Below are 15,520 nucleotides of genomic sequence, written 5' to 3'. Positions count from 1 at the left end.
GGGACTGGAGCAGATACAGCAAGGAGCTCAGACGCTGGAACACAGGGGACGTCAGCAAGGAGCTTCCGGCGCGGGGCAGGGACTGGAGCCGACGCTGCTGTGAGGACCTCTGATGTCGGAGAAAGAGAGACATCAGCTGGGGGCCTCCGGGGCGGAGCAGGGATTGGAGCAGGTTCAGGATCAGACACCGTTGTGAGGACCACTGAGGTCGGAGAACGGAAGACATCAGCTGTGAGCCTCCGGCGAGGAGCAGGGACTGGAGCTGACGCCGCTGTGAGGACCTCTGATGTCGAAACACAGGGGACGTCAGCCGAGAGCCTTTGGCGCGGAGCAGGCACTGGAGCGGGGACTGGAGAAGGGGCTGGAGCCAACTCCGGTGTGAGGATCTCCAACGCCGAAACACAGGGGACGTCAGCCGAGAGCCTCCGGCGCGGAGCAGGCACTGGAGCAGGGACTGGAGCAAGGGCTGGAGCTGGCAAAGCGAGGATCTCCCATGCCAGAACAGGAGTGGCGACTGCCAGGGCCCACCAGTGTGGGACAGCGACTGGAGAAGGCGCTGTGAGGGCCTCCATCGCCCTCTGGAGGTGGACCCAAACTGGCTTCATATCAATCGGGTGCCAGTAAGTTTGCTTCTCCAGAGTGAGGCTTTAGGGTCCTCCCAGAGCCAGGCGGGTTCCCTCGAAAGGGTTTAAGCGTCCCCACTCCAGCTCCGACATCAAATAATCAAAATAATAAACTCTTTAAAAAAAAAACTAACCTCTGCTGGGTCCTTAGTTTGGGTTGGGTCGTTCTGTTACGGTTTATGGAGGGAGGAGATGGACCCAGGATGCGGAGGTTGTTAACAAAAGGTATTTAATATCCAAAAATGTCTTTAAACAAGACAAAAAGAAAACAGAAACACTAACACAAGTAACACTGGCGACAAGGCGCACGGAGAACAAGGAACGAGGAAGCAGGAGAAGCTGGTCGAGAAAGCAGGAACAGACAAACCATATCTCACAACGTGTGGACACGAGTAGGAGAAACAACTAACGACCCAACACCAGACAAAGGGAAACAGAGGCTTAAATACACAGAAGGAAGGCAGGGGCAATTACACACAGGTGAAACACATGAGGATTGGAGATGACAATCAAAGACAGGACGTGAGACACAGAGAAGCTGAAACAAGACACAGTGACAGCGAGGCTACAAAATAAAACAGGAAATAGAAAACACAAGACAGAAAAACATAAACATAAATGACTGAGCGTCACAATTTTCAGGACGATATTTAAGACATTTTCATGAAGATCCATACATTATTCTCGGAGAAATCAATGAAAATATCCAAATATTTTGCAATGTTAAAGAGAGTGAAAAAAGTCCTTGATCCACCCTCTGATTTGAAACTACAACAAAAATAATGGATTCCTGTTTGAACCTCTTCAACAAAATTTCAGAAGCAATATTCTCATCGCAATGTTTTTTTTTTTGTAGATTTAGCATAATCCTGCTAACAGACAATAAAATAAAAAATGAGTCTCACTGGTGGAGGTCATGAACAGCATTTTATTTTAACTTTCAAATATAATGTTCATTTGAAGATATTATATTGAAGACTTAAAGATGTTCAAAACATTCTCAAATAGAATCCATTCTGAGAGTGCATAACTCCACCAAGGCTAATGTTCTATCTTGCGAACAGGACTGTTTATTGACAAAGGCTATCATGAATAATATGTTAAATGCAGCCTGATATCACATGTTTGAATTCCGCAAAAATCCCCCCCATCATAATTCTGGACATCTGTCTAAAATACTCACGCAATTTAATTCAAGTTGTTTATAGCTGCAGCTTGTTTTCTGGAAAAATCCTACTTGAACCAATAGGTGTACTGTTTTGGACATCTTTGCAACATGTGGATGTGTTTATGATCTATGATGCCCCTTACGTGAATGAGTTGTAGCCCCTGCCCTTATAGATCATAGTCTATTCAAAATGTAATAATACTGAACATAAGAATGCGAGTCCTAATTGGCGATTGCCTATTTCACCACTGCACTTCCTTGGCCCCAGCAAGACACCAACTTTAACATAGATCAGATGATTTCAATGATCATTCATACATAAATACATACATAAATATGTACAGAGATTCATCACATTATAGTAAGATGTAGAACCATGTTGTATTGGACAACAGCGAGAGCACAATTTAGGCAGTAACTGTGATCACATGGTTCATGCAATTAGCCTTAATTGGAAATCCTAGGTGTAATAACTGTTGATGTTACTGAAGATCCACTTTTGAAAAACAACTTACAAAATTTCAGTCAAAATTTATGAGTTTAATAGAAAATGAAGTTATACCAGATGCAAAGTCAGAAGTGAAGAGTGGTCATTTTCACATTTCACTCAGTAGTTGACATGTCTGGGAGCCGTTGATTATAACATGAAAATATAATAACCACAAGTGTTTATTGCAAAAATTATATGGATCCATGAAAAGAAATGGAAGCATATAAATTGACATTTTCAGCTTCCCCTTACCTGGTATTTATCACGTCTTGGGCATTTATCATGTTGAAGGAGAAGCCTTTCAAGACACCAGCTAGCTTCTATCTAGCAGCACAAATAACAGCTTCCTTTTGAAAGAAAGTAGCAGACTTGATTTATTTAAAGCATACACTATACATAACAAGAATCACATTAGTACTGCAATTAATATTGTTAATATTATTATTACTATCATCAATAAACACTAAAATGCAGCCAGGTGCAAAGCTTCAGGCTGAAAAGTTCTTCTAAAAGAAAAAACTAAAAGTGACATGCAAACACTCTCTTCATCCATTCTTCGTCCTCCTCGTCTTCATCCTCCTCTTCGTTGTCATCGTCAGTGCAGTATATGTATTAAAACAAGGTTTCTGTTCAAAGTTTTTTCCAACTCACAGCAGTCAGCTCCCTATTGGCTCAGGTTTCAGCATCAGCAGCTGCCATCGGCTAAGGAAGGAAAGCTCTGATTGGTTCTCCATCGGTTTGGCACATCTTCCAGTTGGCTTTCGAAGTCATGACAACAGTATGTGTGTTTGTGTGCATTTAAGTGTGTATAAAATATGTCTGTGTACTGATGTATTGTATCGGTGATTGGGGATGTGTATTTGTGTCTTCGTTACTGTATTAGATATTGACCTATATACAGGGATAGGCAGTATAAACATTTAAAGGGACCTTCATGTGGCATTATCTTATCGGTGACCTCAAATTAATTTCATGAATTATGGTTCCACACACATGCACACACACCCACCCACCCACCCCCACACACACACACACATGTATGTGTTGAACCATGATTCTTGCATGTCCTGCACGACACTGCAGGTTTACTGTACAGTGGTTTGGCGACAGCAGACTAACACTTTATAAGCAAAATTTGCTTTAGTATTTCCCGACAGCACATATTTTTCACTTCAGTCAATATTATATTGTATTTCTCACATGTACAACTATTAACAATAGTAGATATAGCAAAATATAGAAAGACTTACTAAACCTACGGTTATGTAATACAATAAGCAGGTAATATTTATCAAACAAAGATGTTCTGCTGTAGCTGTAGATGTCTGTGCTCTCCACTCTCATATTCCTCATGTTCCAGATAACATTGATACTAAGCTTAAGAATTTGATTCCAGAGCCTCAACACTGATAAATGGATGAGGTATGCTCACAGGTTGTGGATGCACTGCCCAATAGAGGTGTTGACAATATACATACTCTTTTTTTTTAGCCAATCCCTGTGTAAGGCGCATGTGTTCTTATAATGTGTGTGTGTCAGTCCATGCATTTCTCAGGTCTACTAAAAGACTCTAATAAGGGATTTTCAGGCTAAATTAAGGGAAACAATTAGGAATAACATCATCATATTATTAACTGCTCTAGAAATTACTATAATTTCATTGATGTGATTTTTCAGGACATTTGTTTTTGTTTGTAGCACTTAATCGAGATACTGGTTTTATGCCTATGATTCCAGATCACATCCCTGATTAATGCTGTTATTGCGTTAATGTCAGCATCACTGTCCTAATTGTCTATACAAGATTAGTCTCCATGGCAAAAAAATTGACTGAGCAATTATGCACCTTTGTTTAGAAAACTGTCCCCTGTGCTTGTTTTTCATAAAATTGTACATTTACCAGCCATCACTCGCTGATGGTAGAGTGATTTTCTACATAGGCGGGCAGGTCTTTGCTGACTCCTGACAGCCAAGTGATGGGAGGACAACATCTGTCCAGTCTTTCTAGGCTATATGTTAAAGAGCGAGATCAAGAGTCCTCAGAGAGTTATGATTGGCTAAACTCCAGATTGAAAGTCAGGGTAGATCAGCTTTGGTGATTGGTAATTTGTCTCAGAAGGAGATGACAAGCATATCCATTTCAGAGGGGAAGGAATATATGTCTTGACTGGCTGTAAGGCACTGACTCGGATGTGGTCAGGAGAGGTCAGTCATGCTGAGGCTCATGGGTAATCCTGGACGGAGGTAAGCCACCGGGACACGACCATTCTCACTGGTCGATCCTGTGATGGATAGACGAGCTTTGGAGCGCATTGCATCTGTGAATTTCATCTGTACAAGGAAAAAATGGGTTTGTTATATTTTAATCATCACATCAAGACTAGAAAAAAAGCTACTTCTGGTCTATCATGCTGAGTACTGACACTGCAGAAATTGTTCATTATTATAGGAAACATGCTTATTTGCTTGTTTCCAAATGAGATGAGAAGACTGATGTGAATCTCAGGTCTAAATGAAATGTAAAAACTGGTAAAAATAGGAAAAGCTACATTCCTTACTTCAACTATTTTTAAAGACAAAAACTGTGTATCCATTCATCAAGCACTTCTGAGGTATCTCTAGCCATACAGCCGTTTATAAGGCAATGTCTGTATATCAAGATATAAGTGTTGACAACAAGGGGTTGTATTCAGTAAAGACATGTTGGGTAAATAGAACCGTTTTTCATAATCAGTTGTAGATGCAAAAGGTGACAATATCCATCTTAATATCTCAATCTCAGAAAGAGAGCATAGAAACTAATTTCCCAAAATGTTGAATTATTGCTTAAACACATTGTCACATCCATGTGAAAATAAACGAGTGGTGTAAAAGTTAAATGTGCGAAAGAAATATAACCCACTTTAATGTTCTTTGAGAATATAGAATGAAACATGAGCATGATGAATGAAGGTATACTACACAAGTTATTATCTCTGCACCACGTTTGAAATACTTACAGCTGAGAGCTGTCACCTCTAGAAATCTAAGCAATTCACTCCTGGATTTGTTTCATGATAGTGTCACACACACCGTACATTTACTGGTCAAGTATCAAAAATCTGTAGTATAACCTTTGTGAAGGTGAAGGTTGATTTACAATAAATATGTATGCTTTATTCAGGAGTAGGACTTCCAGATCTCCATAGACATAACTTCCTGCTGATGTCAGGCATATAAATCTTGTAAGAAATCAGGAAACCCAACTGTTTTAAATCCATAATTCCTAGGCTTAAAAGGGCGCTACAACATTGTTAAAATTGAAATAATTGAATTATAACCTGACACACTTTGTTTGCAGCTGTTATTTTTAAGAATGAATATGTAATTTTGATGTAGATACCCGTGGGGTGACTATTCTGTTTTGCTCACGGAGCCTGGTATCAGAGCCATGAAGAAGACGAAGTCAAGTGATGTATTTCATAGTTTACGTTAACAACAGCTAGGACATTGTTTTCAAACACTGCGGCCTAGACCTAGAGCTCCTCATGGTTCGGCGCAGACCGTTCTTTCTTCCAAGGTAACTTACAATGACAACAATTATTGCAGTATGCATTCCCCAACAAGCTCAGGTAGTGCTTGAAAAGCTGCATGATGTCATCAACAAACAGCTGACAGCTCACCCAGAAAGTGTGATAAATGCAGCAGGGGACTTCACTTTTGCAGATCTCAAACTGGCCATGCCCAAACGTCCTAAAAATGTGAGTTTCCCAACCAGTAAAATAATAATAGCTATCATGAAGCAAAAACAATATATGTATTACCTAATTTCCTTGAATCATGCAAATAGCTGTATCCTTGTTTCACCTGGCAACACTACGGCTTTTGTCAACAGAGGGGCCAAAATCAACTCAAATTATCATTGGGAATTCACCTAATTGTGAATTCCCAATGATAATCTGTTAGTTTGTTTTTTTGACAGGGTTGGTCAGAAGTATTAATTGTATATTTTTTAAGTGTATTATTCAGTAGAGTAAGCAAACATATGTATTCCTGTCTGGTTATTTGATTTTGGAAATTTAGTTTACTTTGATTTAAATGTATGGTGTGTGTGTGTGTGTGTGTGTGTGTGTGTGTGTGTGTGTGTGTGTTTGTGTGTGGAGGAAGAGAGGAAGAAAGTGAGACAGACAGCAAAGGAAACTAGGAAAATAAGTACCCACAACCCACAACAAAATTAGCTGAAATCACTGAATGGAGCAAGACTGACTGTGGCACTATACCATGTATGAAGTAAGAATGTGTGTAGAAACAATGCAACAGGTTGAATTATGGCTTGGAAGGAAGAAACCTCTAACATTTTCTCCTTGATAATATGAATATTTATTATCATTAGAATATTTCCACTGAGGCTGATGTTACTGAAGCATATTATGTTAAGCTTTTGTAGCACTTAATTAGTTTCATTTAGAAACCAAATATTATGACCATTACATTTGTTCCCCAAAGGATAAAAAGTACAATACATATCCTTTCTCTTTGTGGCCCTATCTAAAGACCTATGGTGACATCCAGCATTTAATAAGGAACACCTAGAAATACCTGATTGTTCAGGCATCCAATAAGCGTGTGGCAGCAATGCACTGAATAACATCCTGCTGATATAGGTCAGGAGCTTCAGTTGATGTTTTGTGCTGTGGCTAGAGCAAAGCACCTTCTTGCCCCCAGTGCTTTTTAAGAGGCTCTTTGGAACAGCTGCTTCTCAGCACTATCATTGCCACCATGACCAGGTCCTTAAGGCAATTGCTAACAGCATAGCTACCAACAACACAAAGGCCACCACCAGCCAAAGAAAATTGCCTACCTAAGAGCCAGAGAGAAACAACAGGCTAGATCAAAGGCCGGCCTCAGATAGCACCAACACAACTGTGGCCTGACATGAACTCGTTTCAGACTCAGCAATGTAAATGCTATTCCCCGAACAGCAATCGGGGAAAAGCATTTAAAATGCTGGGCATTACTGGGAGAGAACCATGCCCACTGTTTTATATTTGAGGCCCCTGCTTTCTATTTTTATAAAAAGATTTGCTACATTTGGGCACACTAGTGAGCCCACAGCACAGCCCTCATTATATTTAAAATAGAAAGCTGTTATGATTTTCTTAGTAATGAGTGTACCAGTGTGTACGAGGCAATGTTATTTAGCCCCCATCTTCACATTTTATCCCTCAGTTTCATATCTGCATGTCATCAGGACTAAGGTTTGACACATGTCAGTAAAACGCAAATAATATGGGACATCCCTTATACTCAACCAGCACAGTGAATGACCTGGAGGCAAATCGCCAGCTTAGAACAACTGGATGCTACTGCAAGATCTGTAAAATGTCCCCATTATACCATGTATCAACTCAGGATGAACCACGGACACAGAGGATTTGGATTTTCCGTGTTTCCTCAACAAATACAGTGCCAGTACTTCTTCTCTCCTCTCTTCTGTTTGCTTTCTCAGGTGAAATTATATAACGCAGCAACTTCATTGTTTCAGCCAGTTTTCCTCCTCTCTTACAGAGCAGAACAGGGGAATACTTACCAGTTATGTTTATATACACCATTCGCAGGACTAACCTGAATAAAAATAAATAATCCCGAGTTTATTTATATTGATCTACTGTTGGCCATCGTGATCCTGATTTTGTTCAGCAAGGCTGTCAATGAGCACCCCACCAGACACATCACCTAGGTTTGGAGCATGGGACAGAGCAAAGGGTCTGAACGGAGCCTTTCTGCTCCTACAAAGTTTCTGTTATGGAAATATTGGCCAGCAGACTGAACCAAACACCCCAACACCAGCTCATGAGTTAGGCTAGAGAAAGAAAAAGAAAAGCCTCCTGTTTATCCTCCAACTCTGGTTTAGCATACTCTGTCCTGTCACAATAATCTCCACGTGGAAAGGCCTTTTACTAGTTCTTTAAGTGCACAGAAAAACCTTACTTATGGCAGGGGAGATTTAAAAAACAGTCTTTGCCTATTTGTTTAGGACTTTTAGAGGGTAAACCTGTACGTGTGAAAGGGAACTAACCAAACAGAGGATTAAGCATTAAATTAGTATTTGTAAAAAAGGTGCCGAAAAATCCTCCATCCATGGGTAGCCAAGTTATCAAATAAGGCTGTTGTTGCTAAATTCCAGTTGATTCTGAGACAGATTCTTTCTCAGCTAATGAAACATGAAGCTAACTAATAACACTCTGTTGTGTCAGGTGTTCTTAGCAAGGTGAAGAGCAAACTGTTGACTAATTACTTTGGTATTTTGATCCAATAATATGCATAGAGATAGATAAGGACACAAGTCACACCATTCCATATTTTGAATGAAATTATTGGGCTGCCTAAAGAAAAGCTGGCATTAAGATATAGATGGGAGTGATGGACAATGAGTCAGTATAATAAAGAGGATGATTGGCTCAACGGTCAGAAAGGAATAGGAGAAACCGGGAAAGGACCGAGGCATAAGGATGGAAAGAAATAAAGAAATGAAACTCGGGATGGATGAGAAGATGAAGACAGGAGGACATGAGTGTGGGTAGGAGGAGTGTCAAAGAGGAGAGAAGAGGTCAGTAGGTGAGAAAACGGAATGAAGGGAGTGAGCAGGCTGTTGGGTGAGGAATGAACAAGGGAATGAAGGGAGTGAGCAAGCTTTTAGGTAATGAGTGAACAAATGAAAGGAGTATCACACCCATGTACAGTTTTAACCAGATACTTTGCATTTACTGTCAATCTAGACTGTCATGGGTATTTTGATCTCCATGTTTTCATTCTTTATCAAGACCAATTGCTGCATTCACAAAGTAAATCCTATCGCTCCATAATACCAGTCAACCTCAATGGCAAACTTATTGGTGTTATTATTGTGATGTTAATTCAAATACAGATTCAAAGTTAATGTATTTGACTGAAATCACTAAAATCAAAATCATGATGTGATCTTTTCATTGTTGTTATGTTTTTCGTAAAATAACAGGTTATATCAGTGAAAATAACTACATGTAATATCACCATTAATTTAATCTTGACTGTCATCTTGTTGTGATTGATACTAAAAACATTTAATCTGCATCAACAATAACTTTTACTTTGCCATTTCTCCAGTTGTTAAGACGCTGGTATTGAAACTAAACCCTCCCTGGATATGTTTTGCATTTAACTTAAACCAGAAAAAGAGGAGAATTAAACCACTGGAAGTTTAAAGGTAAGCTTGAAGCTCAAAGAAAGTTTAGCACATGAGCAATGTTTTAATGAGTCAAAATGCAATTTGCCACTGAAGCTGCTGTGTTCAATCCTAATGTGAATCCAGTTGCATAAAAGTTCATTGTCTAAAAATGATTTATGACTGTGAGGTGAGGGAAGTTTTAGCCATCAATCATCACTCTCCTACCCGTTTTAGATCTTGACGCTCTCAATGCCGTAAACGTTGTAGCCCTCTTTATAGGTGGCGTAGTTTGGCTGGTGGCTTGGGGACAGCAGGTTGAAGTTGGGGGCATGTTGAGGAGAAGACAGAGTGTGTGTGTAGTTTCCTGTGTGCTGGGGGGACGACAAGGTGTTGGCTGCAACCTTTATGAAAAAATAAAGTCATCGTTACTACTATACTGGTTGTAGTTATGTAACAATGACGACTTAAGCTGTTTGACTTTTAGTTTGACAATAATAGTTTGAGAAGCAATAGCCCTAATAGTGCTGAAATGCTGCATAGACTAAATTGTATTATGAGCGAGAGAGAGAGAGAGAGAGAGAGAGAGAGAGAGAGAGAGAGAGAGAGGGAAAAAGGTAGAAAGAGGGCTGTCTTAACATTGAAATGTGGTATAATACATTAGCATGCGTTTGTGCTAACATCCTAATGTCATGTTAGAAACAATAAAATAAAACAAAATGCCCATTACACAAAGAGGAAAACAACTAAGACAACAGGTGAAAAGCAATGTATTTTCTAGAGGAAAATTTACAAAATATATAAATTCTTGCTTTTTAGTTTCTACATCCGAGGAGGATTTTTGCATTTGTTCAGCACATTTCTGCTCTCTGATTGGCAGACGGTATCATTGTTTTAAATGCTCCAATAACATAAGTATATCTTCACCAAGATCTCTATTAGGAACATCTATACATATACTTATTGATGGAATTGTAGAAAACCATATGGCAGCAGTGCAATGACTAACAGCAGAAGGGTCAGGTGCTTCAGTTCAGGTTCACAAACTGGAATAAAATGTTTTTTAAATGTGATCTCACTCACTCGCTAGTGCCAGAAAGGCTAACTTGAGTGTGAAACTTCTAATTCTGGGGATGGTTACATGCAACAGTCTCCAAAGTTTCCAATCAAACTGGTGCAATAAACAAGGAAAGCGCCAATGAGTGTGAAAAGTGTGGACAGAAATGCCTTGTCGGATACAGATGAACAAGAAAAGCCCACCCCAAGTCCAGAAGGTGACATGAAATGAAATGTCTGGTCAAAGAAAGAATGACACTGGGGAACAGGTGGAGGAAAGCATCACAGAAGTAAAGAGATCAATCTCCTGCAAGTTGATCTAAATGAACAGCCGGGTAGACTAAACAGAGCAGTGAATCCCAGAGTTTGTTGGAAGAAGAAGAGAACATGGACAGCTTTTCTAACGGACCCTTTAGATTTGTCCATAGAAAATAGTGGCTCCCACTCATAATGCTAAAAATAGTATTATGAGTGGGAGCCAACGGACAACTTGAGATAAGCAGATGCCCACTATTTTTAAGGGTGTAGCTTCAACTACAGAACTAAATAAAACAACTCCGCAATTATTGCTCAGACGCAGGAAACCCTCACCTGCTTCAAGCCAAAAGCCAACACCCACCACTGTCCCTATCACCCAAACCCTACTTGCTTCTACAGAGACTCCACCTGGCCCAAGCATTAACTCTGTAGTCTTTCTGCTGAAATTAAAGACCAGTTGCCCCCCTGGACTTACCATTTACCCTCAAGTTGCCTTAGCGATTAAGACAACAAACTGTTTGGAAGGGGGATGGAAAAGACACTGTAGGCAGCTCAGGCAGGTGTCTAGTAAAAGACCAGACTCAACAGTGAAGGAAGAGTTATTAGTGAGTCAGGCTTTGTCTTACTTTTAGCACCTCCGAGTCTCCAAGTATTACCCATCTCTGTAGTCTGACTCCCCTCATAACCCAAAGCCTATTGCTATAGCCTGATATAAACATAATGCAAATTAGTTTGACCCAAATGTAGAACAGATACATTTAAATCAAGTACAGACAAGGTCCACATGAATACAATTGGTTTTTGTCTTTAACAGTTGTACAAATATCATGTCAGCTGGTGTGGATTTCAGAAATTGAAATACTACAATATAAATCCCATTTACCACGCAAATTTCTGCTTGAAGATATATATTGATTTATCTATAATTTTTAAATCTGTAATCAAACAAATTCAGATTCTGATGGTATTTTAGTGAGACTCTAATTTGTCGAAGATTCAAAATACTAGTCATACTATTATATTATTAACATTTAAAATGGAAAGTGAGTTAAAACAAAAATTTGTACCTTCATTTTTTTGGCTTCAGCCCGGCTCTTGTAGCAGAACTCTACCAGTGCTACCATCATGGCAAGACCCAGACCTCCAACCAAGATGTAGAAGACACCTGCTACGTTACTAAGAGACAGAGCACTGGTCTTCTCCTGGTACACACACACACACACGCACACAAACATACACACACACACACAAACACACACACACAAGAAGATGGCAGTCACCCAGAGAAAAGAGGGGTTAGTGGGGTGTTTTTACGTTAACAGCTAAATTAAATGACTGACACACTATAAGTGAGTGAGTGATGTAAAGAGCTGTAGATTGGCACATTAAAAAGAGCAAACACAACTAAACTAAACCTGACCTGCACATATATACACATATTTGAAACACAGTTTCTCTTTGTTGCTTTCTGTATCAGTAAGTCAGTGAATTTATATATATTTTGTTTTGACCCCACTGTATATTTATACATACACACAACAATCACATACACACAAACATATATAAACATATATATGCAAGTAAACACACATTAGCTGTTACTTAAGTCCAATGTTAATATAATAATAGAAACAAGGGGAACCATAGTTTTTCTACATTTGACTTGTGTCAAATATCTCTACATTCGGCACAGTTTACCAGTATTAGTTAACTGTACCCCTCAATCCAGGTGTTTTGGCTAGGGTCACCATGTGCTCTGTTGTACCTAGAACTACACAGCAGTGATGTCACAGACAAGATTTTTGTTGTTAAGTTTCTTAGTAAGAGTCATCAGCTTTTAGACGTTTGTTCATCATCCTCCATATACAAGTATTTACTTAATCAGTGGAAATTAAAGGCCAACTATTTGAAATAAACACTTCCAGGAATTCAATAATGTCCCGAAACAATAATTCCGATAATCCCTTGGAAAGATGTCTCATGATCATAATTAGTATGATTCATGGCAATCGTCCCCTGTATGTAATGGCTGGCTTTTCTAACTTCTTCCTTTTGCTAACTAGTGTGACAATTCAAGATATCATTATTTCTCAATGGAGTGTGACAGAGACAGCATAAACAAAGAGGGAATAATAAACAGTCTATGAAGTTGGATGTAGAGATGTTTTTTCTTAAGCAAAGTAGGCCATGAATAATATGAGAGCTAGTCAAGGGATGATATTTATCAAAAGGTTTATTTATAAAGCTTTCACAGACAATAGTCATAAAGTGCTTAAAATGATAACACCAAATTGATTTAAGAAAATAGAACAAAGTTTTTGGTAAAATGAATTGAAAGTATGATATCTCATGGATGATATTATATGAAAATTCATAGATATTTAGATATTTAAGCTCCCAATTCCACTGACTTAATAAAAATGAATAAATAAAGATAAAGATAAAAACCCAAGTGAGGAAAAAGCAAGTGTTTCCCCTTGTGAGCAATATGTAATGATGACTTGAAAAGTCTCGAACAATCATGGATTTTGAGATACAAAATTCTTATTCAAGAAAATATTTGAATTTCAGAAAAATTATCATATTTCTCAAGATCAATCCATGGGTCCGGCTGTAGCGTGTGAATACTGTAAATAAATCTAAATCTTAATTTACGGACTTCAAAATCTAAACAAGGTTTCAAACAGACACACGGATGGACAGGCAGACTTCAACTTGTGTTAAAACAGACAGAACAGCTGATTATTCAACAGCCAAAATACACAGGGGACTTAGTGGGTTTGCCTTTGTCTTAGTAAGTTGTACTGTTCTCTGGACACTAATTGTTTTTCTTCAATTCAGTTGAAATCTATTCAATTCAATTGATTTTACAGACTTTACTATGTAAATTGTACTTTACATACCAAAGATTTTTTTTTCTCTTATCAGCATTATACTTAGAGTTTTGAGGGTTGAAGCTCCATGCTTCAAACTGGGAGTGTCACTGACATTACTTAAAGCTACAACTAACCTGTACTAACAAAGCTGTGTTTGGTTTCTTTTTCAGTTAGAGATACAGAGATATGCAACTACTGCAATTATAGAGCAAAGCTTACTGTGTATGTTTAATATGCAAACAGATAGTGTGTTTAACTGATTCACAGACATGTACAACTAACCTTATTGGTGGAGTCCTTGAAGCCACACTCTCCTTTATCGTACCACCACTTGTTTTTCATCTTGTCTAGGGTCCCTTGCTCATTCAGTTTCAATACGGCAAGGTTTACTGGCACTCTTCAATGGGAATAACATAAATAACATCATTATCAATGTTATCTTATGTTATTGGTGAGGCAGTGGTTCTCACACTCTGCTCCAGGACCAAGAGAAAGGCCAACACGTTTGTCATGAGTTCTTCAAGGATTAGTTAGCTCATTTTGCGAAGCAAATATTTAAGTTAAATGTTTATTGATTGTCAAATGGGGAATTCTAGGTGTTTACAATGAAGTGTTATAGTGAAAAGGCCCCTCTGTTTGGTCCCTGAGACAGAGGATGAGATGTTCTGCATTGAAAAGCCTTTGTGCTGCTGTATTTAAGCAGCAGTATACTTCCAGTCCAGCCAGAGCCATAGATAAGTAGAGTTTGGCTGTGTTCCAAACACTCTTTATCAACAACTCTTCTCTTGCACTGTTGCTGCCATCTGGTGTGAGGTCACCTGACCCTTGCCTTGCCCCTGACGCCTGCCCTACCCCTGACCTCAACCAAACAGTGTACAACACAATGGTGTAAGAGGCAGCACAGACTACAATGCTACATGTTGGTGATGCTTATCAGCATAAGCCATATAATATCTATGTGCAAAATCTATTTACATTAATTTGTTTTCACAGTTATGAGACATTGCTGGATCTTGCTGTTTAGTGTTCCCATGTAGCATTGTTACTGTGCTGCTTCTTTAGCTTTCTTCTTTCCACATCATAGCCCAGTGTTACCTTCATGTCTGTGTGTAGTGTGCATATGTGTGTATATTAACCTTGCTCTCCCCTCCTCCGCTGCCGCATTCTCCCTTGTCATACCACCACTTGTTTTTCAGTTTGTCCAGCAGCCCCTGCTCGTTCAACTTTAACACCGCCAGGTTCACCGCATTTCTACATGAACACAGGGGCTGTTAGCAGTTCAGTGGTTGTCACTTGAGTCTTCCTGCTGGTATGCATGTAAGCAGCATGAACTCTTAATCCTAAGCATTAACAGAATACAAACAGCTGAAATGGTCCCTTTCATTAGCAGCAAACTCATCACTTGTAGATAAGTTAACCTTTAACATGTCTTGGCAGCTATGATCAACCTGCTGAATAAATTACAAATATTTGTTTTTCTCCAAGTTGAAACGCTAAACAAAACTTATCAACTTTTTGGGGATTTTCAGTTGGCATTGATCATTGTTTTTGTAAATTTATAAGACAGCTTTCCAAAAAGGGAAAATCAGACTTATTTGTTGTGCTTTCAAGTTTCTCTCTACAATCTGTTCTTTTGTGAACAATAGTTTTTCTCTCAATCATGTTTTCTCTAGCACTGGCCATCACCTCTATTGTTAAAGGTGGCACCTGAGATCTGAGAATTTAGAGTTTGGTGACATCACCCAAAAAAATAAACATCCATAGGGCAACAAAAATTTAAATCAGACCATTTTTAAACAAGCCAACTAAAAGGAAATACTTTAAGAATGCAAAATAAGGCTTGCATTAGCAAGTGTCTGGTCAGGT

The 15,520-nt window shown here is 39.0% G+C and overlaps 1 protein-coding gene across 4 annotated transcripts in view; it reads right to left on the bottom strand.

The window, feature by feature from the left end:
* Nucleotides 1-1,548: 1,548 nt before the first annotated feature.
* LOC133953959 (glutamate receptor 2-like) overlaps nt 1,549-15,520 on the bottom strand; it is a 57,189-nt gene continuing 43,217 nt past the window's right edge. The window contains exons 17-20 of one of the 4 annotated variants that reach the window (XM_062388154.1): nt 13,937-14,051; nt 11,846-11,980; nt 9,693-9,868; nt 4,471-4,612 (exon numbers count right to left, since the gene is read on the bottom strand). In XM_062388154.1, coding sequence (XP_062244138.1) covers nt 9,698-9,868; nt 11,846-11,980; nt 13,937-14,051 — 421 coding nt within the window. In that variant the 3' untranslated portion in view covers nt 4,471-4,612; nt 9,693-9,697. Of the gene's footprint in view, nt 4,613-9,692; nt 9,869-11,845; nt 11,981-13,936; nt 14,052-14,790; nt 14,906-15,520 lie in introns of all 4 variants that reach the window. The other 3 variants (XM_062388153.1, XM_062388156.1, XM_062388155.1) reach the window with 3 other exon arrangements.

The sequence above is a fragment of the Platichthys flesus genome, chromosome 5, assembly GCF_949316205.1.
Source record: "Platichthys flesus chromosome 5, fPlaFle2.1, whole genome shotgun sequence".
NCBI classification, from domain to species: domain Eukaryota; kingdom Metazoa; phylum Chordata; class Actinopteri; order Pleuronectiformes; family Pleuronectidae; genus Platichthys; species Platichthys flesus.
The sequence above is the reverse complement of the archived record's forward strand: the minus strand, read 5'-3'. Positions and strand labels throughout refer to the sequence as shown.